Source organism: Nipponia nippon, unplaced genomic scaffold (assembly GCF_047370975.1).
Source record: "Nipponia nippon isolate SJK-2023a ecotype South Korea unplaced genomic scaffold, ASM4737097v1 scaffold_3, whole genome shotgun sequence".
Taxonomy (NCBI): Eukaryota; Metazoa; Chordata; class Aves; order Pelecaniformes; family Threskiornithidae; genus Nipponia; species Nipponia nippon.
The window spans coordinates 80078035-80103107 of NW_028262347.1; the positions used below are offsets into that span (position 1 = coordinate 80078035).

At 40.1% G+C, this 25073-nt stretch overlaps 1 protein-coding gene across 3 annotated transcripts in view; it reads right to left on the bottom strand.

The window, feature by feature from the left end:
* Positions 1–25073, bottom strand: part of LRP6 (LDL receptor related protein 6) — a 128679-nt gene that overhangs the window by 25701 nt on the left and 77905 nt on the right. For all 3 annotated transcript variants that reach the window (XM_087766679.1, XM_087766680.1, XM_087766678.1), the window contains exons 6-11: positions 23150–23546; positions 22449–22620; positions 7072–7288; positions 5412–5701; positions 3487–3713; positions 1150–1334 (exon numbers count right to left, since the gene is read on the bottom strand). In XM_087766679.1, the coding sequence (XP_087622805.1) occupies positions 1150–1334; positions 3487–3713; positions 5412–5701; positions 7072–7288; positions 22449–22620; positions 23150–23546 (1488 nt within the window). The remainder of the gene's footprint in view (positions 1–1149; positions 1335–3486; positions 3714–5411; positions 5702–7071; positions 7289–22448; positions 22621–23149; positions 23547–25073) is intronic.

Here is a 25073-nt window from a genome sequence, read left to right on the forward strand (position 1 = left end):
GACCTTAAGGAGGAGGGCATGGGGGGGAAACGATTTCAACCACGTTATTTCGACCAATTCATTACCATGGGATGTCCTGCTGCCTAGTCACAGAAAACGAACGAGAGATTATGAAGCGAGAAGTCACTCCATCTCTGCGCAGACAAGAGGAGGATGCGCAGCCCTGCTCTCTGCCGTCACTAGCCACAGGCACAGGAAAGATGAAATTCTAATGGTGTGTCCAGTTCCACAGTGCACAGGGAAGCACTGAGCCAGCCCCAACAGCATACCAAAATACATGAGAAGCTGAAGAAAAGCTTTTGTATTACATGTAATTCCTAGTAATGCATTTTCGTGTTTTGATCTTTTTCTAGCTTTGTTCCACTATTGTAAATGTACTGTTTAAAGCAGACTAACTCCTTTAGCTTTAAATACTGGCTAGAGATAATGCTAATCTGAGTAATCTGGCACACAACAAGGCAGTCCACTCCTGTGGGTGCCAAGATGTTAAAAACATGATGTTGTGCAAACCTGAGGGGGCTTGGGTCCTCAGTACACTACCCCTGGGACAGTGAAAGAATACAATATTCCACCTCCATTTAGCTGTAACGACCAGTTTATAAAACAACCACACAGACCCCAGTGTGAGAGAGAGCCAGGTGACCAGTACTAGCCAGGAAAAGCTTTTTAATGTGCAGGATATACTGGGAAACAACCCTGGGGATACCAACAAAGATTAAAAACCAAATTGTATTAAATTACATTGTGAAAACCATCCAAAAGCTGTTATCTTGGCTTTCTCTCTGCCTTTCTACAGATGATGAAGTGTTTGTTATGTATTTGTCAGCAATCTTCAGAGCAGCAAAACAAGACTAGCCAAAACACTGAAAGTTGACAGCTTTGTCCTACATATAACTGAGAACATGTACAGCTTGTATAATTTTAACTTTGTGAGCAACTAGATTACCTACAAGAAAATCGAGGCCTCGCTAAATGCTGTGTTGCATAAACATCAATTATAGAAGCAAATGTTAAAGGTGTGTGAGTTTGGAAAAATCTGTTTTTGTCTTAAGACATGTATCTTTGCATTATTTGAGCAATAATTTGCCACAGGTAACTGTGAAAAAGCAGCAGCATGCCCATGATGCTGCCCAGGGCTCTGGGGCTCACCTAGCATGTTGGAGGATTCTATCAGGTTGGTATCGAGGTCAGTCCAGTACAGTCGTCTTTTAGCGTAATCAATAGTTAGCCCGTTAGCACGTCCCACATTCGGTACCAAAGTAGTCCGCTCAGTGCCGTCCATAGCAGCTCTATCAATCTTTGGCTTACCACCCCATTCGGTCCAGTACATAAACCTGATTAAAAGGACAAAAGAAAAAAAATAATCACATTTATCCAAAAGAGAACTCAAGGGGAGAAACAAAACAAAACAAAAATCCTTAGAAAGAACAGGAGAAAAACAAGAGCTGTAAATTTGAGCATTTACTGAGCCCCATTACACTAAATGTTTTTTCAAAATACAAGCAAGGAAATGAGTCAAGTTTCCTCAAAATGCTTCCAACATTATTTTTTCCACTTGGAGCTGGATTTTCACCATCAAGTCCCATATGAAAGCACTTCAATCTTAACTAATCCATGCACGTCAGTTAAGAGGCAAAAGGTTGGCAGCTGGGCACATTCATTTATACCTAGTTATTTAGCAAGATACCTTCCATGGCATTTATCTTCTGTTTCTATTCAATTGTCTGTCAAATACAAAAAGGTAGGTAGGCAGGGTACTTTTATTAATAGGTGCCACTGCTCATCTCCACGCAACTAAGTCCATCAGCACGTAACAGTGTGTTACATTTCAGTTGAGGGTAGAATAACACAAAACTGTATGGCATTTCCACTGGAGCAAAAGTACAAACTATTACATACTCACGTGCCAGTTGCATAAACTGGCACTGTACAGTAGAGGGCTGTATATTTGACATTTGGTGTCACGTAGTTAGTCGCTTCTCCCAAAATGTAAAGCCAATACCATTTTAAAAATGAGTGAGACATAGCTAGCCGATGTTTATGCCTTTAATACCTTTAGTGACAAACACCTGTGAAATGCTTTTATTTTCAACCAGCCACACAATGGGAAAGGTTGCTTCAGAAACTCATGATCAAGGGGGAGCTATTCTTTAGACATCAGGAATACTTCCAAATTTTTCTTAGAAATTTTGCAATTATTTTGTGCATAAATTTTGCAAGTTGTGCACAGCATGGACCTAAGTGTTAGAATTGCCCCCATGGTAGAATGCCACGAAAACTTCCATATAAAGTACAATGACATAGCTCAGCTATAAGACAAAAGGAGAAACAGGCATTCGGGCTCAAAACTAAAGTAATTTTTTTTCTGGTCTGTGGTGAAGAGACAAAGTATTGAATTATAATAATCCTTGGGAAAGAACTTTTCCCAGTATAAAACTAGAATCATCTGTAGCAACCTTTTGTTACAGCTGAGTAAATGGATCTAACAATCTGGTCTTGGATGCCCTCTGATGCACTCGTCCAGGCAATCTCTGGCACGTCAGGGCTGAACCCCATCTGCGTGTCCCACTGGGGGCAGTGCAGAACTCCTTTCGACTAAGCACTGCGACAGTTGCCACCACCTTGTTGAAATGAAGCAAGAGGAATGTGTTCGAGTGGTGCCGAGTTCTCTGCATTGCTGTAACTCTTGCAGTGTCACTGGAAACGGTGATAATTTCATAACACTTGAAAATGAAGTTCCCTCATTTATATAGAGTAATACAATGTTGGTATAAGCTCAAAAAGGTTTTGCAGTAATTAGGTAATGTCAAATGAGCATTTCATCGTAGAAGAGCTATTTCAGAAGAAAAATAGTTTTGCCTTGCCCCGCTCCTTCCTCCCTCCCCCTGCTTATTGCCCTACTTTTGCTATTACATTTGAATCCAGCTGAGAAGTTTCTTCTCAGGAAATCTTTCATTTTGGGGATAGGTGGGTATAATTGTTTCCACTCTTTCTCTGTCCTTGCTTCCCTTGTCCATACCAACTAAAAAGGCTCCCTTATCTGAAGGAACAAACATCTTCCTTACTCTCAGACAATAAGCTTCACTCCCCCACTCTCAAGTTAAACGATTTAATACCTTTATTGGACCCTAACTTGTGACAAAAAGGATCCTCATTTTTAAAAGAACAAATATTTTCTTTTCAATGCTATAGTCCTTTTCTAATTAATGAATTCCATAAATGTAAAACTACTTTGATTCTATGGTTAATTAAAAAACTAAATATAAATCCCTTTTTAATGAGCTGCTCTGATTTTTTTCGTAGTATTCTTAATGATTATTCGGGACATTAAGAGTGTATTCCTCCAGCCCTCTAAATTACCAGGTTGTATTCCCCAGCTCAGTTCTCTCAGGATTTACATGCAGTGCCTAACTAACATGCCCTGGAGGAAGCATTACGATGTTGTTTTTCACTGTTCATAAACATAAAATTAAATCAGCAAGTTACCCCTCAGCAGGGTCCAATGCCAAAGCCCGGGGACTGTCGAGATCTTTCCACACCAGCACTTGGCGATGCTGTCCATCCAGCTTTGACACTTCTATACGATTTGTTCCAGTATCAGCCCAATACAAGTTCTTCCCCAGCCAATCTACGGCCATGCCTTCTGGGTAATCCAAGCCAAACTCCACAATGTGTTCCAGTGCGCTGCCATTCATAAATGCTCTGCTGATGGTCTGCAGGGATACAAAGATACACAGGCAAATTAGAAATTTTACCAGTCTGTCATTGGGCTGGTTGTCTTCTTTGTTGCATTTTAAACACTTTCAGATTTAGGCATCTCATAGGAAAGAGGATCTTACAATATGCTACTTATTTGCAAGGCGAACAATGCTGCTATTCAGAAGTAATGATTTACTGTACTCTATGAATGTATTCTGTGTCAATTACAATAGCATTTCACTGGGGAAATAAACGGGATAACTAGCCTGGTTCAATTAAGCAGTCTACATGCCAAAGTGACCTTAATAACTCAGTGCCAGCTTCAAGGGGGAAGTATTTTGGCTCTCCCAGGACTATACAAAAGTAATGATGTTATAGCACGGAACAGTATTTAAAGCAGCCTAATGACGAAGTTCAGGATAGAACAGTAAATAGAAGAAAACAACCTAATGGCTGATTAGCTCACTAGTGCAAGTGCTTCAGTACTGATGGTTTAATTTAATTCCACCAAGCATAATTTTTTCTTGGTCTTTTATTCAAAAAACTTCTTTTAACTCTTGCCATCATGAATCAGCCTGCGGTAGCAGATACAGCCAGAATTATATTTTAATAATATATCAGAGTTTAGGCATTCTCTGCTTTGCTACGACCATTTATAAGCCTGAAAGTAAAGGAATAACGTTAGGATGATACAACATTCTTTTTGGCAAACATGGGCTTCCTTTCTGTGTCCTTAATACTCCCCTCCACACACACTCCTCATACTCGCAACCCATCGGAAGTTAACACAAAGATTGATTTTTTTGTTCACTTCCCAGTGTGGATGCTACCTGCTAATTATGCCAGTTTGTGGCAGTACACAGCAGGGAAGTTTGTATCTCAGTCTTCATCTGTAACACCCTTAAAAATTGATCAGATCATTGCTTTATTTTTATTTCAAACACTGCTCAAATGAATACCATATCTGCAGAGTTCATCCAAGTCACCTCTCAAACTCACTTAAACTCTGTGTTTTTAACTTTTATGATTCTTCAGCTGCAAAGGTCCATGAGTTATTGTTGGCACAGGTCTCAACCCAACTGCAGAAAACTTTCTTTTATTAAAAACTAATTTTTGGTGCTCACAATTCCGACTGCATCTACAACCCATGAAAAACAAAGGGAATAACTAGACTCACTGATAACAAAGATAACAGATAGACAATATACAGATTTCTGTCACTCCATTAACTACTACATTTAAAGACCTACCCTCAACCTTTTCCAATTTGTCAGTCTAGACCCTAGACCTGTTTTACAGAGCCTGTGATTCATACTATGTCTCACACAGAGCAGTTATATAAGTTAATGAATAGGTAAGACCCATTTTCACTTCCTGACCCAAGACAAGGCTTCACCCCATTAAACAATCTGGCAAAACATCTGTGATCCCCAAAACCTCCTGCCATATGGCACTCTTCTCAGCTTTCTACCAAAAAACTTTATTTTTGCAAACTTAACCTTCATGTGAAAACATATACATTAAATTTAAATTATTTATAGGAGAAAGTGCTGCTAGTATAATGAAAATGTATGTCATTCTTAGAACAAACTCTTTTACCTATCCCTTGAATCTTGTAAATCGCATTTGTGAATCCATTCTTAAGTATCTCAAGAACCTTGTAACAACTTAATAGCCAATATGGAATAAATGGAAGTATCTTCCATCTCTACCTTCAGTGAAATGTCAGTCCAGTAAATCCGATTGTCTGTCACATCAAAATCCAGAGCAGAAGCTTCCTTGACTCCAGTGAGTGGAATAGCAACGTTGTTGTTGTTCGTTTCTAAAGAGATTCGTCTGATATCTGCTCTCCGAGAAAACAGCAGGAAAGCTTCTGGGACGATGCAGGTCTTCATATCATTGATGAGCTCTAAGCCTATGGGGCAAGCGCAGCGAAGGCCTTGTGGTCTGTACAGACAAAGATGGCTGCAACCGCCATTATCCTCTGCACAAGGGTTTGTACCTAAGCATACAACAAAGCAAAAGCAATCATTGCAAACTGAGTTCAGTTGGAAGATGAAGCCAGTCCTCGCATGCATCAACAACGCTATGAGTCCTTTAAGAAATATGTATAATTTTTCGCCTTTTACTCTCTGAATGAATTAATGTTTGCTCATTTCCTGTAATCCTTTAGAGAGATGTTACTCTACTTGGCTGCAAAGCCAGTGCTTGTTTTCCTGACCCCATGAAACAAACCCAGCATTAGGGAAAGGGATCTGGACTCCAACAGCTACTGATGTTCCCGATTCACAGCACAAGCACTGAATGGTCAGTAAGTAAGCAAGCGTATGTTCTGCTGCCTTTTACAGTACACTGGTCCAGTTACATACCCCAATTGTGTTCTTAGAGATGACAAATTTGCAGATCTATTTTCACATCTATTTAATGGCCTCACCTCTCCAGGATGCTGGTAAAGCAGCTCTTTGAAATAGTAGCTTGTGTACCTGCACATGCTGGAAATCCACCTACTAAGAGAGGCCCAGCATTACCAAGCTTAATTAGCCAAACAGTTGGAAAGAGAGCTGCATTTAAAACACACACACCTTACTTAGGGCATCTTGTTAACGTGGCAGCAGCAATGCAAAGATACACCTGAACTACATTTGACTTTCCCTGGGGCGCAATCCAGACATGGCAGCAAGAAGCTGCAAGCCCTATCCACACAGCAGGATATTCAGGGAATGGGATGAGTTCTGTGATGCTACAATTACACTGTTACCACTGGTTGGCTAGCCAACCATAGTCAGTTTAAAGCTAGATCCTGCATTTTTACACCACAGACACTACAAGGCAGAAAGTACTTCTAGTTATTTTTAAAGATGATGAAAACCGCTGAAGTATTCTGCAGTATTAATGTGGAAAGCACTAAAGAGACTAAAACTGGCTCATTCTTAGCTTTTTGCATACTGGGAGCACATGTTCAGATTGCAAGATGAAAAGCTGCTACAGCTGCAGTTTCATAAACAGCTGGGCTAATCTAATAGCTGGCTGTTACAAAGAGAAGTTCTCATTTTCCATGATCCTTCTTCTCCCCTTACTGGATCCAGGGTTGTTCAGACCTATGAGCTGCTCCAGTCCCCTAAGCAGCAGAAAATTATCCATTTTGGGGGATGCCTGGTTGTTTTCCAGCTGATACTCTTCCAAGTTAGAGAACTGAAGCACCTCACAAAAGACCTACCCCATCCCACCAAACTGCAGCCTGCAGTTATCGTGCAATAAAACTGGATTCTGCCCATTTCTAAAAATCTGACCTGCTACAAAGCAATACCTGCAGGACAGCACTGCTGAAATTTTCTATTTCATTTTACTTGCCTGATTAGCAGTCTCACTCACCAACTATCTGGCGGACATTTGTAGCTTTCAGGCCCATTAGATCAGGCAGTTGATCTATGATGATCTCTCTTTCTGCTGTGTGCTTATGAACGCGTTCAATACTGCGTCTTTGCCAGTCTGTCCAATAAACGTAGTCTCCCAGCAGCGTGAATCCAAAGATATGAGGCAGCTTGTCCTCCACCAGAACTCTTCTCCCAGTTCCATCAGCGTTCATGACCTACAGATACACACAAACTTATTATGTATACAGAATAATTCTGTCACTATTTATGAGATTAATTAACCAGCTGCTCCACACTTACATGTCAAATTCAAAAAGAATCTGCTAGCCATTAAAATGCTATCAACGTTACACAGCAGCCTAATAAAACAAGACTGTATTTCAGCAGGTACTTACTCTAAAAACCATGGCGGATCCCTTATATAGAAGGCTATTCTCATAAGCAGATCATAATGTGAAAGTACGACACAACATTCCTTGTATTTGCTCTATGAACTAATATCATGTGTGCCTGTTGGAGGTTGCCCCTTCTCATTTCTGACTTATGTCTCTTGATTTAGTTTTAAATGGGAGAGACACTGTGTTTTACATGAATGAAGACAAGCTTACAATGTCAAGGTGTCCTGGCTCAGCATCTTGTAGTCCACAGTCCCTCCCAAGTGAGCTTTGCCCAGGTTACAGATAGCAGTAAGAGGAGGCCTCACAAATTCTGGGAGGCAAACAGTCAAGATGATCTACAGAATATGTTTATATTCCCAAGTCTGAATGAAGAACCAGTTTTACATTCTTCAAAATTAAGTTCCGTATTTTTTGTACTAGAAGGAACAATAAAAGTCTGTAAATAATTGCATGCCTTTGATCAAGACACTTGAATTTACTGTGTCATTTTTCTCTACTGCTAAAAAGAAGTAATACCTAACTTCCTCAAAGAGGCACTGAAAGGATTAATTAAACATATGTATGCTTGTTCAAGTGATCAAGTACCTTATGAATGCCAAGTATTATTATAAAAAGTACCATAGTAACAGGAGTGGAAAGTCCTGTGTTTTAAAAGAAGCTTAAAAATGATTCAGCACTGCAATTTTATAGAAAAGTTCCTTCTGAAATATTTCTGCTTGTTTCAAGTTTACAGTTTAAGTTTACAGCACGTATACTATCCTTCTAAAAAAAAGAAAAAACCCCAACCTTAATGTAAAAACTTCCCAAAATAATGTGATTCACAAAATTCAAGGTAGCATACTAATCCCTGAGACATTAAAACATCCTTCCCACTACCCAAGGATGCTCCAAGTTAAGGACTGGGAAAAGGGTGCCTTACTAAATCACTGTTTTCAAATCTCTCTCACTTGCCTTGGTGGAGTTGAGATAGCCATAGACAAGTCTGTATGATTTCCCATTCCTCCCATGGCTCAAACCCAAAGACTCATGCAATGACAACCTTCAGGATCAATTGGTTTAATAACTCCGGCTAGATGGATGATGTTTTGTGGTCAGAAGAATTTGAGAAATGAGATTAGTTTGGAGCAACTCCTACCTTTTGCCCTCCCAAGCACAGATGTGGAGGGAGGAAAGGAACAGAGAAACAGAACCGAAACCCATACCTTTCTCAGCATACAGTATAATGCGCACGTTGATAAAGTATTTTTAAGTTCACTAAAAAAGTGGAAGGACATGCCATGATCTTTATGAGCACGTTTCCTACAGAAAAATGAAAGGGGCTCTGCATACTCGCTGGTTTGTAGGAACAAACTCCGTGTTTACTTTTTTTTTAAAAAAGCTCATAATTACTCTGTGGAATTGGCTTACCAAAAAATCTTCAGTCTAGTAGTCTACGTCACGCTTCTACACATGCACTAATGCACATGCATGACAATAATAAGATAAGCATTACTTGAAATGCTTTATTCCTGCATTCTCACTAAAATCCTTTAGAAAGACAAGCACAGTACTTGCAGCTTCACTTTGTATCATGGTGCATTTACCATCCTAAAGCTGTAACTTAGGTCCTTTACACTGATAACCAAGTCCAAACATAGCTTTTCCTATCACAGATTGTTTAGCTGGGCTCAGAGCCCAGCATAATTGCCTAATTTCTGGACTTCCTTTTGAAAACAAGCTCTGCTATTCCATTTATTCTACTTCAGAAAATTTCAGCATCTGCTGGCTCTCTCAATTCCTAGCAGCATGCCTCCTACACTCTGTTTTGACAAATGAGGTTGCTAAACAACAGGCTAATGGTTAACTTTAGAACCAGGGACACAGATTTAACATCTGTAAGATAAACTGTGAGTTATAGTCCTTAAGCCCACCATCCCTTCAAGAAACCATCACCACCACCAAGCAAAACTGGTCATCCCCTTTTACCTTCCACCCTTTTTCTAACCATAACACAGTCATCTTGCATTTCTGTGATGACTTGTTTCCCCCTCCCCCTTAAACTACAAAGACGAGCCATTTGCTTGCAACTAATTAATATATGGCAATTAGTGCTTGCTAAGCAGACCAAACATATACAGAATGGATGGATGTTGAAAAGTGAATCGACTAAAACCACACAGTAATAACAACTAAAACATCACTATCACAAAGCAGTATCTTTAGATACTACACTTTTTGCCTTGTACTTATAAAAGGAAGAAACTTCTATATTTAAGGGGGTGCTTAACTACTGGCAAAGAGAATTAGTTGGAAGGTGTATGGTGTGAGGTGAACTTTCTTAGCAAACTTTCAATGGGGAGCTGTTCAGATAAGCTGCTTCCTATTCTGAAAGAAAGTCAGGAAAAGAGAAGGGAGGACTTCAGTATTAAGTATCTGCTTTTAATTAATTTTTGTTTTGCCACATACGGGTTATTTTGAAAGACAGCTTTATGCCACCTAGACAAAACAGATGCCTATCTGAAAGTACTTACACGTACCTGCCACCCTACTCCCACCGCAAGCTTACCTGAGCCCATCTGTGCAATATTACCTAATATAAACATCTGGCCATTAGCAGCTGCGTACTACCATATGAATAGTTCCACGGCACCATGTTGTCTGCACTCACTTCAGCTGCATTTTTCGAGATCTGAATAGAATTTTCATCAATAGGCTACAGAACCAAACAGTCTGGTGTAAGGCAGGAGGAAAGTGGCAAGGGATATAGGGATAATACATATAATAAGCGCAAGGGAAAAGAAACAATCACTAATCAACCAATTTCAAAGGATTTCAGCATCATCTCTTCACACACTGAAATTCAGGTGACCACTGAGTCCCAGCCAATACTGCTTTATGCATTCATTCCCCTTCTCCAGCCCCAGGTGGATCAGCTCATCACAGTGAAGCCTGGCCCCACAGAATCCCCCACACGAGGAACCCACCTTCTGCTGCTACAAGGCAGCGTTGCCAGCGGTTTGTGCTGCCTTAACCACAATGTGGTGTGGGTTTCACATTCTGAGGCCGTTCTGAATACTGCAAACCACAGTGAGAATATAGGCTACAACAGGAAACAGATGTGGTGCAACCACAAACACTACCTTTACTGCAAGAGCAAGTAGTTCCATTAAAAAAAAAAAAAAAATAGTAGTACAAAAATTAAATGGCCTCAGAAAAAATACCAGATATCCTGCCCGTAAGGGTAACGGCTTTGCTTATCCTAGAACAACAATGAATGCAAACTTATGGCCTCATGAAAATACAGCTTATTCAAAATAAATGAATTAATGCTGAAAACATGGTTGTATTTTAAGATGCTGTACTTAATGGTCAGCAGGAACAATAAAAAAAACAAAATTGAAGTATCACTTCTATTTTAAAATTACAGACTGGATCACACAGTGATACTGTCTAAGGGTCTCTCTTGCTGTCAGGTACGCTGCATTCAATTCACTCTTGAATCTCAGTAATAACTGTGATAAATAGGCTAATGCAGTGAATTTACCTTTGTGATAACCTATGATTTGAATGTACGGCAGTTTACACTTGTAATTTGATTGGTTTAAGTCTAGAGCTCAATCATTACACCTACCCAATCTGTGAAAATAACGTTCAGCTCCGGTTAGAGCTCAAACCTATGCAGGGCCCCAAACAGGACTAGCAGCCTGCTCAGGTCTAGCAGACCAAGGCCAGTGGCAGTAGAGACTAGGCAGATGCACGCTAGCTCACATCCACAGCACTGAGCAGATGCTAGTAAGAGAAACTGTTCGTCCCTATCAGGCCATACGTAGATTAATAGCAAACATAAGAGCCCAGTTCTACGAGGTGCTAGACAGCCTCAGTACTGACAGCTCCTGGAGGAGAAGACAGGGGCAATGGGTACAAGCTGCACTGGGAGAGGTTTCATCTCAATATGAGAAAGAAATATTTTACAGTGAGAGCAATCATTCACTGGAGTAACCTGCCAAGGGATGCGGTGGAGTCCCCATAATTGCAAGCTTTCACGGTGCGACTGGACAGGGTGCTAGATAATCTCATCTTGGCTTCCTTTCCCTTTCCTTCTGAAGGGAGACACTCCATCCTCCTTGTAGCTGCCCTTTAAGTACTGGAAAACTGTGATAAGATCCCCCCTGAGCCTTCTCTCCAGGGAGGATATACCTAAATCCTTCAGTCTTTCCTCACAGGGCAGGTTCTCCAGCTCATTGACCATCTTTGTGGCCCTCCTTTAGGCCCTCTCCAGTCTGTCTGCATCTTTTTTGAATTACAGGGACCAGAGCTGGACACAGTGTTCTAGGTGTGGCCTGACAAGTGCTGAGTAGAGGGGGATGATCACATCTCTATCTCTGCTAGCAATGCTCTTGTGGATGCAGCCCAGGATCTGATTTGCCTTTGTCGCTGCTGCAGTGCACTGGACTCACCTGCAACTTGCTGTCCACCAGGACACCCAAGTCCCTCTCAGCAAGGCTGCTCTCCAGCCACACAGATCCTAGCCTGTGCTGGACTCTTGGGTTATGTCACCCCATGTACAGGACCTTGCACTTGTCTTTGTTAAACTTCACATAGTTCTTGCCAGCTCACTTTTCCAGCCTGTCCAGGTCTCTCTGGAAGATGGCTCTCCCTTCTAACATGTCCACCTCACCACCCAGTTTAGTGTCATCATCGAACTTGGTGAGGGTGCTTTCAATCCCATCATCCAGATCATTTATGAAGATATTGAACAGCATGGGGCCCAGTATCGATCCCTGGGGGACCCCACTTGTGACAGGCTGCCAGCCTGAGTAAAAACCACTGATCACCACCCTCTGAGTGCGGCCTGTGAGCCAATTCCCTACTCATGTTGCTGACCACCCATCCAGTCTGTATCTTGCCAGTTTGTCTGGGAGGGGGCTGTGGGAAACAGTGTCAAACGCTTTGCTGAAGTCCAGGTAAACAACATCCACTGCTCTCCCCACGCTGACAGAAAATGTTATTTTGCTGTAGAAGGTGATCATGTTGGTTGGGGTGATTTGCCCTTGATAAATCCGTGTTGGCTTTTCCCAATCACCTGCTTCATTTGGCTTGTGATATTTTCTAGGAGGACTTGTTCAATTACTTTCCCAGGGACTGAAGTAAGACTAATGGCCCTGTGGTTTCCTGGGTCCTCTTTCGTGACTCCTCTTTTGGATGTAGTTATAAATAATCAGGGAGGATGTACGTATCATGCATGCTAAGCTCTCTCTCAGGATTTTTGCAACAGAGGAAGGCGATAATCAAAAATTTATAAACAACAGCTACTAACTCTGTATCTTAAAAAAACTAAAGCTTACTTACAAGAATGGAATAGGCCTCTGTGATGGACTGAAAGGCCCCAGGTACACTACAAGATGTTGCCAGAACTTTATTTATTTCACAAATACACACATAACAGTAAAACAAAACCCAAAAAAACCCAAACAACTTCATCTGGTAGAATCCATCAACTGCTCTAATTTCAGATACAAACATCTCACAACAAAAGATTAACTTGAACATCAGCCCTGATTTTAAAAATTGCCAGCAAGTTTTTGGGCAAACGGCCAGAGACCTTAGCCGTCTATTGATTCCTGAACTTCAGCACCTTTACCAGTACCAGCTTCCTAATCCTCAGAGAGGCCAGGAGACCCCACTTAATATACGGGACCTCAATTGCCCTGCTCAGGTACTGCTGCCATCACTGCACCAGCTCTACAAAGTTTCTAGCAGGGGCCACAGCTGGAAACCATCTCTCCCCACTGACTCAAAGGAAGGATGCAATTGTAGCATTTATCTTCCTTCTGAAAGGATAAGAGAGTGCTCTGAGTCAGTGGCAATGCTTTGCATGTCACGTGTCCCACAAATGCAGAACACCCTAGCTTGTTGTTTCGTGTTGAAATATACTCTCAGATACATAGTTATGGTTTACCTTACAGCATGAAAAAAACCCCCAGCGATTTGGCTCAGAAATGTCACAGAAAGGAAGGTAAACTCTTCTTGAGCAGACCTTAAACGCTTGAGTCACTCTAATGACAAGTTGGGTTTCTTGCAATAGTTTGAAAGACAGCAGAAAAACATCAGAAAGCATTACCACCTTCACAATTTCAACACGGGTCATGCTAACACACTCTAGGAATAGATACAACTAAAAAACAATGAGGTGAAAAAGTGAATTTCTCATGAGTTTGATCATTAACACTGATCCGCATAAGATGATTGCAAAGAAGTACGACTGTAAGACAGCTGTGAAATACTGAATTCAATACATATATCCCAGATATTTCAACATACCATGAAAAAAGATCTTGAACAGGGCCTGTATTATACCTGAAATAGTTTAAGAATATTCAAGGTTTAGGCTTAGTTACTTCAGCCCTAATTATCCAATGATAAATACTTAGATGTGCTGTTTGTTTGATGCAACACATTGACTCAGTTCATGACGCTGCTAATCAAGGATATGACTGTTCATCTTCCACCTAAATGTAAATCAGTCTTACTATATCAGAGAAGTGAAAAACAACACTAACTCATTACATTTATTTGGTTAAGAAAAAAAGAAAACTGGGGCAGCATTTCTCAAAAATAATTCTAAAAGATAGCTAGAATGCCTTCTGAACATTACATTAGCATTTTTTCAGACTGGGTTTGAGAATGACGTATTTTCAACTAGCTTCTTTAAGCAACATAAACAGAACAGACCAGAATGATTTTACTGTTATGGCTGCAGTAATATCATATGATTAACACAATTAACACATGTATCTACTATAAAACAGCAGCTCTAACAGAGGAAAAAAGGGAAATCCTGTCTACATTTCCAGTTTTATTAGTCTTCCCCTCTAAAAAAAAGTCCTGATCAACTATGCCCTCTTTGACTGAGCAATCAAAACTTTAAACTCGAGACAATTATTCTGTCAGTGTCATTAACTTACTGTTAACATTATTTTCCCTCAATTCAAAATGTTAAGGAATGTTTTAGAAGCCATCTCTTCACTGCATTGAAATTCTGAGAAATCAGCAGAAGGGATACCTGGAACCCTTTATATTTGTTTCAGAAACCAAATGCCTCCAGCCAACTCTACAATTTCTTACTGTTAATTGTTTTATAATAGCCATTATCAATTTCTAATTTAACAGTTACCCAGCAGCCTCAATTTCCTTTTGAGCTCTAATCATTTTTCCAAAGAATTAAAAATAAATTTTTCCTGAGCATGGATAATATTCCTAATAGGACTGCAGTGAAGATAAACATGTAAAAACAGAAGAGAGATTAACTTCATAAATAGCCCTTTCTATCATGCTACAGACAGTGCTATAAGCTCATTTCTTTCACAATAGGACAACTGTCCTAGCTCTCTGATCAATCAATGCCGACAGCAGAATTGTTTTCTCAGTGTTGAAATATAATTTTAGAAACAATCGGTTGGGTTTTCAATGAAATGGCTCAAGTCAGGTAGGGAAAGGAGTTCATAACCATTGTGATAATCAAATATGACGTCTCCTAGGCAATCTCATGCAATAGGAAAAAAAAAATAAACCAAAAACCCTGCATTTGTAAAGAACAGGCTAAGACAAAAAAATTGAGCTGAAATGATGAACAGGATGAGATGAGATGTTTATCACAGGAAAAAAAGAGGCTCCTCTGAGAAGATTCAGTGGTAAAACAGGTCAATAAAGATGCTTGGCTATGGAAATTAGTTTTGGTACATTAATACATAAAGTGGAGTGGCAACAGAGAGGGTGTTCTGTTACGTGGGCACAGGCTAAAGGGGTAAAAAGGAAGCTAATTACTGTGATTTTGCAACTTACCATTTGTCAACTAAATCCTATAAGCAACCAGACACATGCTTCGCAGGAAGCAAAGGAGACTAGCCAAGACCAACCTGAACCCCCACAGTGGTTTGGGGGACAGTTTTACAAGATTAAGTTCAGCAACACAACTTCTAATGCTCTTGCACATGGGCAAAAGCCTCTGTTCTCTTCTCTTCCTTCCCAAGGTACTTTCTTTCAGTACCTTGCCCGAGGAACTTCTTGTTTTTAATTTGTTCTCTACCCAACTTGGTGCTTTCCAGACTCCTCCATAAGCAACTATAATTTATTTTTTCGTAGAGGTGAAAAAATGTAGAAAGATTTCTGCTGTTTTGGCAAGTCCAAATGGTTCATGGAACAGTCCAATGAGTGACTCAGCCAGTGCAAATCTGGGGCGATGGCTCTGGGATACTTCCCACTTTAGGTAGCAGTAAGCTATTAAGTTGATTCACCTGCTCACTTTGCTAAATCACTTCAATTCCAAGGGTCTCTGCATGTCCAAAAGCTTGTTTTTTCCACGATATGTATTTACCTGCCTAATAAAAGGTATGAACTTTCCTACAATCTTTTTCTCACAGACCTTTGCAAAGTTACATCATCATGAATGGCATCAGAAGAAAGTTTAGGTTAGGACTACAAAATTCCAGAGCAAAATAAAAAGCCTGTGTGAAGAAAGCTGAATAATTATTGAAAGGGATCACAAGGTCATGTGAATGCTTCTGAAGAAGCCCAGGTCCAAGAACAGTACAATCTTTTTTGTACAGTAATGCAACTAAGCTTAGGAGGAAAAAAAAAAAAAAGCCAGAATATTGGAGAGTAAGGGATAACAGCAGACTGACAAACAGCACTCAGCTGAAAGAAATGCAGAAGAGAGCTCAATATCTCTTCACATCACTCCCCAGATTGCCTTCAAATATTGTTTTAAGTATGTCAGACTCAGTGAGGTCAGATGATGGCTCTAGTTATTTTAGTTTGAGGGATTTTTTGTGTTTTCCCTTAGGTAACCAATACCAACTGCCAGTAGAGGCTTGTTACTTTCTAGATGAGACAACAGCGTAAACTAAAATGCCATTTCCTAACTCCAATGGGAAAAATCTAGGAAGCATGTATGACACATTAGTGGGATCCAAAGGTTGTACTTCAATTGGCTCCATCTTAGGCCATTGGGAGCCATGAGGTTTACAGAGCTATATCATTAGCAAAACAGGACGCTCACCTGTAAGCAAAGCTTGTAAGAAACATCTCTGAATTTCCAACATGGAAAGTTTCAGCCAAGCTGCACAGATATATGCAACAACCAAGTCTGAGAAAGGTACGCTTTTACTATTAACAATCATGTGCAAAAAGGTAGTAGAAGCCAGCTCAAATGTGTCTTGAGTATGGGCATCTGCCTCTGACATGGCCACTCCAGGCTCTCCTTAGACTTAACAGGAAAGAATCGGTGCTTTTAGAGTAGGACTCACCCAATCTATTCTAAACATTTACTTTAGAGTAAAGCAAGAAGTGCTGATTTCTGACCTTTTCTATAAAGGCAACATAAGGCAACTTACTGAGCTGAAGATCTCTACATTTCATTAGATGAAAACCACCAACAGATTTCAGGGACAAATGCAGATCCATGACACAAGAACCATTTTAAAACTGAACATTCAGGTCTTCTGTAATATCACGTAATTTTTAGGGCAGTAATTTTACCACTTAGAAAAATACCGTGCTTGGTACTCAGATCACAGAGATAGGTTAGGTTTGGACAAGGGTTCTGGCTGTATCTACCCAAAACCTTCCCTCAGTATCCTCTTTCTGTTGCAAGGTGCTGGGAACCTCTCCCTGTTCCATTAAGGATGACAGCCTGTTGACAGCAGATCCCTCAAGACTTCTCTGAGAACTCATTTTTTACTTTTATATTAAAATGCTTTGAACAGCTGCACAAGGTACATGCCTAAGTGACAATTCTGTAGCACCATGCTCAAAAGCCAAAGCAAAAAAGGAATGTAATTTTTTATTTTTTTTTTTTTTTTAATATTAACAAGCTTACAGTGCCAGGAGGTCCTGGCTCAACATTTGGGGTCCACAGATAAGAGGCCACTCAAATTCTTATATCCGGTTCTTTGACAGTCAGGAGACTTTACTAATACGTGATCTATAGCTGTCATTTGTTTGCTTTATAATATAGTTTTCCTATCTTGGTCTGCATCATGAAATTTAATTCTTCCCTAGGTTCATCCAGAAGTTCAAAAGAAACCTCCCAAATGGAAATTATACAAAGTAGAAACGCATTGTTGGGGGTTTTTTTTGTTTGTTTGTTTGTTTGGGTTTTTTTGTTTGTTTCATTTTTTTAAAATAAGCCCTTACTCCACCACTAATTTCAAAAATCTGTAATTTTTCTTAATGCAGGCCTAGCAGGTGTTAAGAAATAGCTGGAAAATCTCTGACAATGTGGGCTTTAAATTTCTGAAACTGGGATGAGGAGAGGGATCTGCCCCTACCCTCTGCAGCACATACTTCTTGTTCTTTGCTGAATGAAGTTCCCAAGCGCCACAACTATCCAAACCAGGTTTGTGGCCAAAATGAAACAGTAAAGCAACTTCAAATATTTGTTTCAACTACCTTACTTCTCATACCTGCAAAAGCTTAATGGAAGTACACAAAAGCAGCTGTGTTCAACAGCTAGGAATTCAATTGTTTGTCCTTCTCAATTTTCAAACCTCTGCTTCAAACTAAAGGTGGATGAGGTAGGACCAGTAATCAGGCTTACACGTCACCAGCATTCCACAATACAAAGACTAAAGCTATGAGACAAGATTTCTCAGTTGGAAAATAAATGGTGAATGCTTAGAAAACAAAATTTCCTTATTAGGGTGGTGGTAAAATTGAGGGAGTTGTCATCGGAGGAAAATGTAGCCCTGCAATTTCAGGATTAGAATATGAATTAGAGCATTCTCTAGATGCCAAGCTATTAGCTCCTGGGTCAAACACAAAAAGGTCCTCTCTGTTCGCAATTTTTGTGCTCAAAAAAGTCTTAGCAGCATCCGCTCTCTGTTGTCCGACAAGGCTGGGTTCTGAAGACTTGTGTGTGCTTATGCTGAAAAACAGCAGGATATAAGACTTTCCATATTAATCATGAGGATTAGAGACAGTAATGCCAGGCACGGGTAATAGATTTGGGAATGCAGAAACACTTCAAGTTAGAGCTGCACTCAAAAATCACTAGATAATGGTTGGATCTGTATAGGAGGCAGAGAGCCCTTTCTTTAAACTCACCACTAGTAGGTGTAAGTGGGTGTCATCTCTGGCTCTGAGAATGGAGAATGGGAAGGAAGATGAATAAAGAAAAATGAAGCAAAGACTGAAAAATTGTGAGAAATCAGCCATATCATCATTATTTCCTTTTAACGCACACATCCACACATGCACGCAGCCATTTATAATTGCTTTATCAATATGAGCTTTGCTGACCATTTAAAATCCAACCTATGCCTTAAAACAGGTAGTGTACGTGCTCAGAAGACAAATATTCACTTGAGCAGGAAAACATAAGACCAATTCAACGGAGCAGATCATACATTTTTAACCTCATAGCACGGCAGGAAAATGCTTTAAACCTGTAGCAAGTCAATGAGAAATCTTCCCTACTGGTAAGCACAATAGCAGCCATCCATTTCAATAGAAGTTTATCAGCAGTGAAACCTGACCGAGATAAATGACGAAGCTGTTGAGCCACAGCCTGCTTCTGCCTGCTGCAGGCTGCCAGATAAAATGGGAACAAAAGCTCCCTGCTGTACCCCCTACCAGTCTCCATTAACCCCTGCTGATGCTTTATTATCCTCTGGGGGCTCCAGAACAGCATAGCATGAATCAGTGCGTCAAAAATAAATAATAAAAGCTCGTATGTAGCACAAACAAACCAGAAACATAGCTTGCAAGAAACATTCATTTTGTGTAGCTCTGCAATTAAATAATGGTTCTGAGGAATTCCACATACTAGAAAAAAAGGAAAATAAAAGCACAACGTATGTAAAATCCTGTGTGAAAAACTACTTAAAGGCAACAGAGTGCAAGTACACAAACGTGTTTCACTTGCTTCTACCCCTCCTCCCAAATACATACAAACACACACAAGCAAAGCAGGGATCAGGCATATAGTCTGATGTCTTCATGTCCAATTCCAAGTTTCTTCTTTCGATCCTGTCACAAATCTCCTCTTTGTTGCACCTCATTCCTTCCATCCTTTCTCCAAATGTAAGTTTAAAACATTAACTGAAGGTCAAAGCACCTTTTACTAAACTGATATAAAAAATGGATGGGAAGGGCAGGGAAAGTGTTACAAATCTCCTCAGGATTCATGGTTGCCATAGGAAAGGCAGGCAGTGGGAGGAAAAGGGAAGACTTGAAATGTTAGTAATGTTTTAGCTATTGTAGATTTAGACAGTGTCATTGCAGCCTGAGATTTCTGTAGCCTACCATAAAAAAAAGTCAATCTCTCATAAAAGATTACAGAGAGGCCACACAAGATCCTGGGGAAAATTCACTAAGATTCATCAGTGAAGAAACTCACCACCACATTTGCATTACTTAGCACATTAGAGGGTGGGCAGGGGAGGGTCTACTTTAGACTGATCCGTTCTCTTGGATGAACCACCCCTCTTCATCCTATAGAGCCTTTCCATGCTTTACTAATTACAGAAGCTGTACCGAACTTGCACTCTGATCTACCACTATCAGAGGTCATGGATTTTCAACCCATTTCTGCCCCTCTGAAGTGCAGTTAGGTAGCAGCAATATTACATCTATGGAAGAACATGAAGTTTTTCCTAAAGCTAATGCAACAAGCTAACAGAAGGAAGACTCCCCACACCTTCAAGGAATAGAATGGCCTCAACCCAGAGAAAGAGAGAGGCTGTACGGGTTCAATCCAAAGGTCCACCCATCCCAGTATCCTGCCTCAGAGAATAATCAAGACTTACACTTACAGAGCAGCAAAATAAAGCAAATACATGCTGAAACTTTTCAAGAAGCCTTTTTGATTCTACAGCAATTTACATTTCAGTGATTTGTGGTTCAGAAGGCAATTCTATTTTCTAGTAAACTGCAGTGGAATTCCCTTCCACAGACTTACCCAGTCTTCCCAGTAACACATGTAAGCTTTTAACATCCACAACCATTTCCACAACTTACCACACACTGTTTAAAGAACCATATGCTTTTGTTTGTTCTGCACCCATCGTCTGCCAGTATCATTTACAAATACCAATTTTTTCTATCAAAAAAGGTGTGTGGGGGCAAGTCCTGGTCACCTTATACATGATTTTCTTGGTTTTATAGATCTCTGTCACATACCCCTAAATTAACACCTGCAATAAAAACCAAACCAAATCCTCAAACAAAACTAAAATCCAAAAATGCCAAAGAAAAACTGTGGGAGAATTTCTTCTCTGTTGCTTTAAAGGTTTTAGCCAGGGTTTTTCAAGATTTTGTGCACATTGGTAAGAGTTAACAAATGTTAACTTTTTATAAAAAAGCAGCAGCAGTAAAATCATAACTCTAACACTTGGAGCCTCATAGGAAAAAAATAACTAGGAATTCTGAAACGTTAAGATGATAAATCTCTGGTGCCCTGCATAAATGTTACATGACAACCTGGAACAAACTCATTCTGCTGGCTCACATTGGTTTAAAAACAATGAAATGGAAATTGTCCCAGCAGACTTTGTGCCAGATCAGATATCTTCTGTCCTGCCACAGACATTGTAGTGTTGGCATAAACACTATACCATGTGTTCCAGCCAGTTTGACAGAATTGCAGCAGTGAGCTCATGCCTGATCTAGATGAAAATTTCTACCACACACTGATCCAGCACTGAACAGAATCATTATTAACAAACATGGAACTGTGGTCTAAGTAAGACTGAAGCACATGAAAAAATCTCAATGTTTTGGCAAGCACGAGAGTGGAGAATGCCTAACTTTCCTTTTGCAAAATACATTCAAGCCCAAGACAGTATCAGGGCTGAAGTGCTCAATCTGTTATAAACAAATCTCTAATCATAGCTAAGACTGTTTTTACCCTCTCTTCTCAGAGCTGGTATAACGTTAGGTGAGTTATAGACTACAAATCTTGTTTTCAGGACAAAGAAAACCATGCTCCCTGAGGCTCTCCCAAGGAGTGCTTCAAAGCATCTCACCTTGCAGGACTGGAGTTACTTTGACTCTGAAGGAGAACAAACAGTTATGTGACCTTCCAGCGCAAGACTATGACTTCACATTGACTTATTTGAAGTTATAAATAAATAAAACAATTTCATAAGGCTAGAGAAGATATTGTGCCTAATATGGTAAGTGCTGAAAATTATTTGCAATGGTAAGGATTCACTAAGGAAAGCTATAATTCATCAAAAGAAAGGTAAATCTACCAGGATATAGCAAAAGCTAGATGATGCTACTATGCACCAAGCAGTAGCCAGGTCTCCTGCTTTCAGATAAACTTCTGCCTTTTGATAGTAAACTGAACAAATACTAAGCAATGCTATTTTCTCAGACTGACAGAGATGATAAATGTCAAATTTGTTCCACAAATGTTATGTAACAAAATAAACACAAAAATTTCAATGTGGGAGAGAAAAAAACCGGCATTTTTGTTTTCAATTAAAAATTTCAGCAGAACATACCAGAAAGAAAGGAAAATCTATCCTCTCGCTAGAACCCTAATAAAACAAGGGAGATGCATAGTATAGAGGATTCATGGGAGCAAAAATAATTATATGTGAAATGAGATTTATTTCTTTAAAATATGTTCTACTGGCATCTAAGCTGAGCAGCACAAAGAATGAAAGAAATTTTTTTAACCTACAAACATTACTCCCAGTAAAAAGCTTTTTTTGACCTAAGACTTGACTTACTTAATGAATCCTTATCACACATTCTTAAAAAGAGGGATCTACTACATGGATATAATTTCCATTTTACAGACACAAAAATGGAGGAAGAATAGCAAGTAACTTGCCCAAAGACAGAGAAGAAATTGAATTGTTTCTTAAAGCACAAAGCAACCATTATCCCATTGCCCTTCTGGGCTATATCAGAATTTAAACACCTAGAAAAGTAGAGTAACTACATTCTATAACTCCATGTAATTAAAAATGCAGGTGCAATTACAAACCTCTATTTTGTCCGTTTTGGCATCTCCCCAGTATATTTTGCTTTCTGCATAATCCAACGCCAGTCCATTTGGCCAGCCAAGCGAGGTATTCACCAGCACAATTCTGTCTGAGCCATCTAATGCTGCCCTCTCGATCTTTGGGATTTCTCCCCAGTCAGTCCAGTACATGTACCTGCAAAAGAAACCAAATCTTAAGAACTCTTATTAATCCAGACTTTCATTATTCACATAGCATTCTGGACTACTGTTCCCCGCAACCACACTGCACACAGAAAAGTACATTTCTAAGCCAAATATATTTCCTTACCTAAGTTAGGATGCCCAAACCATTCAGAAAGCACTGACATGTAAACAGACTGTCCCTTTACACAAAACTCCTGTATCAGTCTGCTCAGCAGGACAACATAACCAGTGCTATTAGCTACAATAAACAAACAGGTCAATAGAGTCCCCAAAAATATTTTTAAACAGAAGAATAAAACCTAAAGACACATAAGATGACTAGCCAGGCAAAGGAAAGCAGCAGTCCCTGTGCCTCAGAGCCTTAACTTCCAAAGCATCCCAGTATTTTCATTTTGGAGACTCAGAAGTTTACCATTGCATCTGTATACAGGTAGACAGCTCACATCTGCATACAGGTAGACACAGGTATCTTCTTTACATGACTAATATTTAAAAAATGCTCACGAACAGCTGCTCACCCAACCATGGGATCCAGCACAATAGCTCTGGGTTCTTCCAGGTCTTCTGATATCAAGATTTTTCTCATGGTCCCATTAAGCCTTGTGACTTCAATACGGTCTGTGCCAGTGTCAGTCCAATACAGATTTCGGGCAACCCAGTCCACAGCAATGCCATCAGGATGTGCAATCTGTGCTGTGACAACAAACTGACTACCTGACCCATCAATGAACGAGCGGCGGATGGCCCTAACTTCATCATCGGTCCAATAGATATATCCTTCCAGAGGATCAAAGTCAATGGCGATGGCATGACGGATGTCCTCCAGTGGCAAAACGATGTCTGTAAAATCTGGGGTGTCTAAGGAAATTCGCCTCAAATCTGTCCGGCGGGCTAGAAGCAGCAGTTCAGTGGCACCTACATGAACAAGGCAAAACCACAACCATCTTACAAACACTGTACAGTAAGCCTGTAAATAGTGAACCTGATTCTGCACCATTTGGTACAAGCTAGTCTAGCTACCTTGATTTCACAGGACCTAACCAAACTGATGGGCACCAGCACAGAGTTCCACTCAAAGGCTTCAAATGTGAGGTTATTCTTCTGCAGAACAAGTCAGAGATGTGTTTATAGAGGAAATTCAGTGGTCATTTCCTTGTCCAAAATGTATTATGTTGGACATGTTTTCTATCCATGTCATTCCCTCCAAAGGTACTGAAATAGATATGCAGTGACGATGCTGCTATTTCATGCAAATCAACAGATGGCCTGCAGCCTCTTAGATGAAAAATTAATTATATAAATAATTTACTGACTGTTTGCTGTTGTTGGTACAGGGGACAACCATGACAAACAAGCTGCATGTTTCAACAACACCCTGAGAAGGGGAAAAATGTAACACAGAACACCACAAGTAAGTCTCCTTTGAGAAACTCCTATCAGAGGAATCAGATTTTGGAACTGACAGCTGTCCCGTGACCACGCAAAGCAGGAGGGCTGTCAGCTTCTCCCATGTTTGTTGAGAGCAAGCTTATTGAATACATGAAGATAAGTAACAGTGTGTCTTATAAAGTCATTTTGAGCTGAAGCGTACAAAAGCCTTGCTGGCTTTTAGGTCAAAAGTCAGAATCACAATAAATAACTAAGATCAGCTTGCACTGCAGAAGGTGTTTTCACATAGGGCAACACAAGCTCTTTAATGGTACACATGCTGGCCATCTGATCAATGACAGATGTACTTATTGTCTATTCTAATTCATTCTGATTTCATTTTCTATTCTGTGTCACTAGATTTCAGTGTAATGAAGGATAAACAACCACCACACCCCATTCCAATTAAATTGGCTTATCAGTTTGGAGTGTCAGGGAGATAAGAGCTGCTCAGGCCTCAGGGAAGCCCGAGCTAAGGTGAAAAATGTGCGCATCCTAATGCAGGGAAAGCGTGTTGCAATGGCTCTCCTCAAACAGTGAGAGGAAAGGGTTTGGCAGGGGCTGATGTAGGTGTGAGGACAGAAGGGGCGAAGGGGCAGGAAGGTTTAGGAAAATAAATGCATAAAGATTGTAGTGGAAAAGAGCCATCGTCAAGCCACATTCTGTCCATGTCTTGATCTTGATCTTACAGAGGTATAAATAAGGCTAGAAGACGAAAAGAGCAACAACTAAAGCAAGTCGCTGATCAAAAAAGAATTTTAGTGTCTGATGCCAAATCTCTTTTTAAAAAAGTCAGTAATTGTTGTTGGTGCTAGATGAAACCTCACCGCCTGCCAAACTTTGGAGAGATGCCAAAGCAGCCATTGCTTCATTTACAGCAAGTTTAACACATTCAAAACATCTAAGCCACTTTCACAGTGCTGCAAGAAACAGCACCTTTCAACAACTGAAGTTGAGAATATTATTACAAGTGTTCCCGATTGGTAGTCCAGAACAGATTAAGATCAGCTTTGG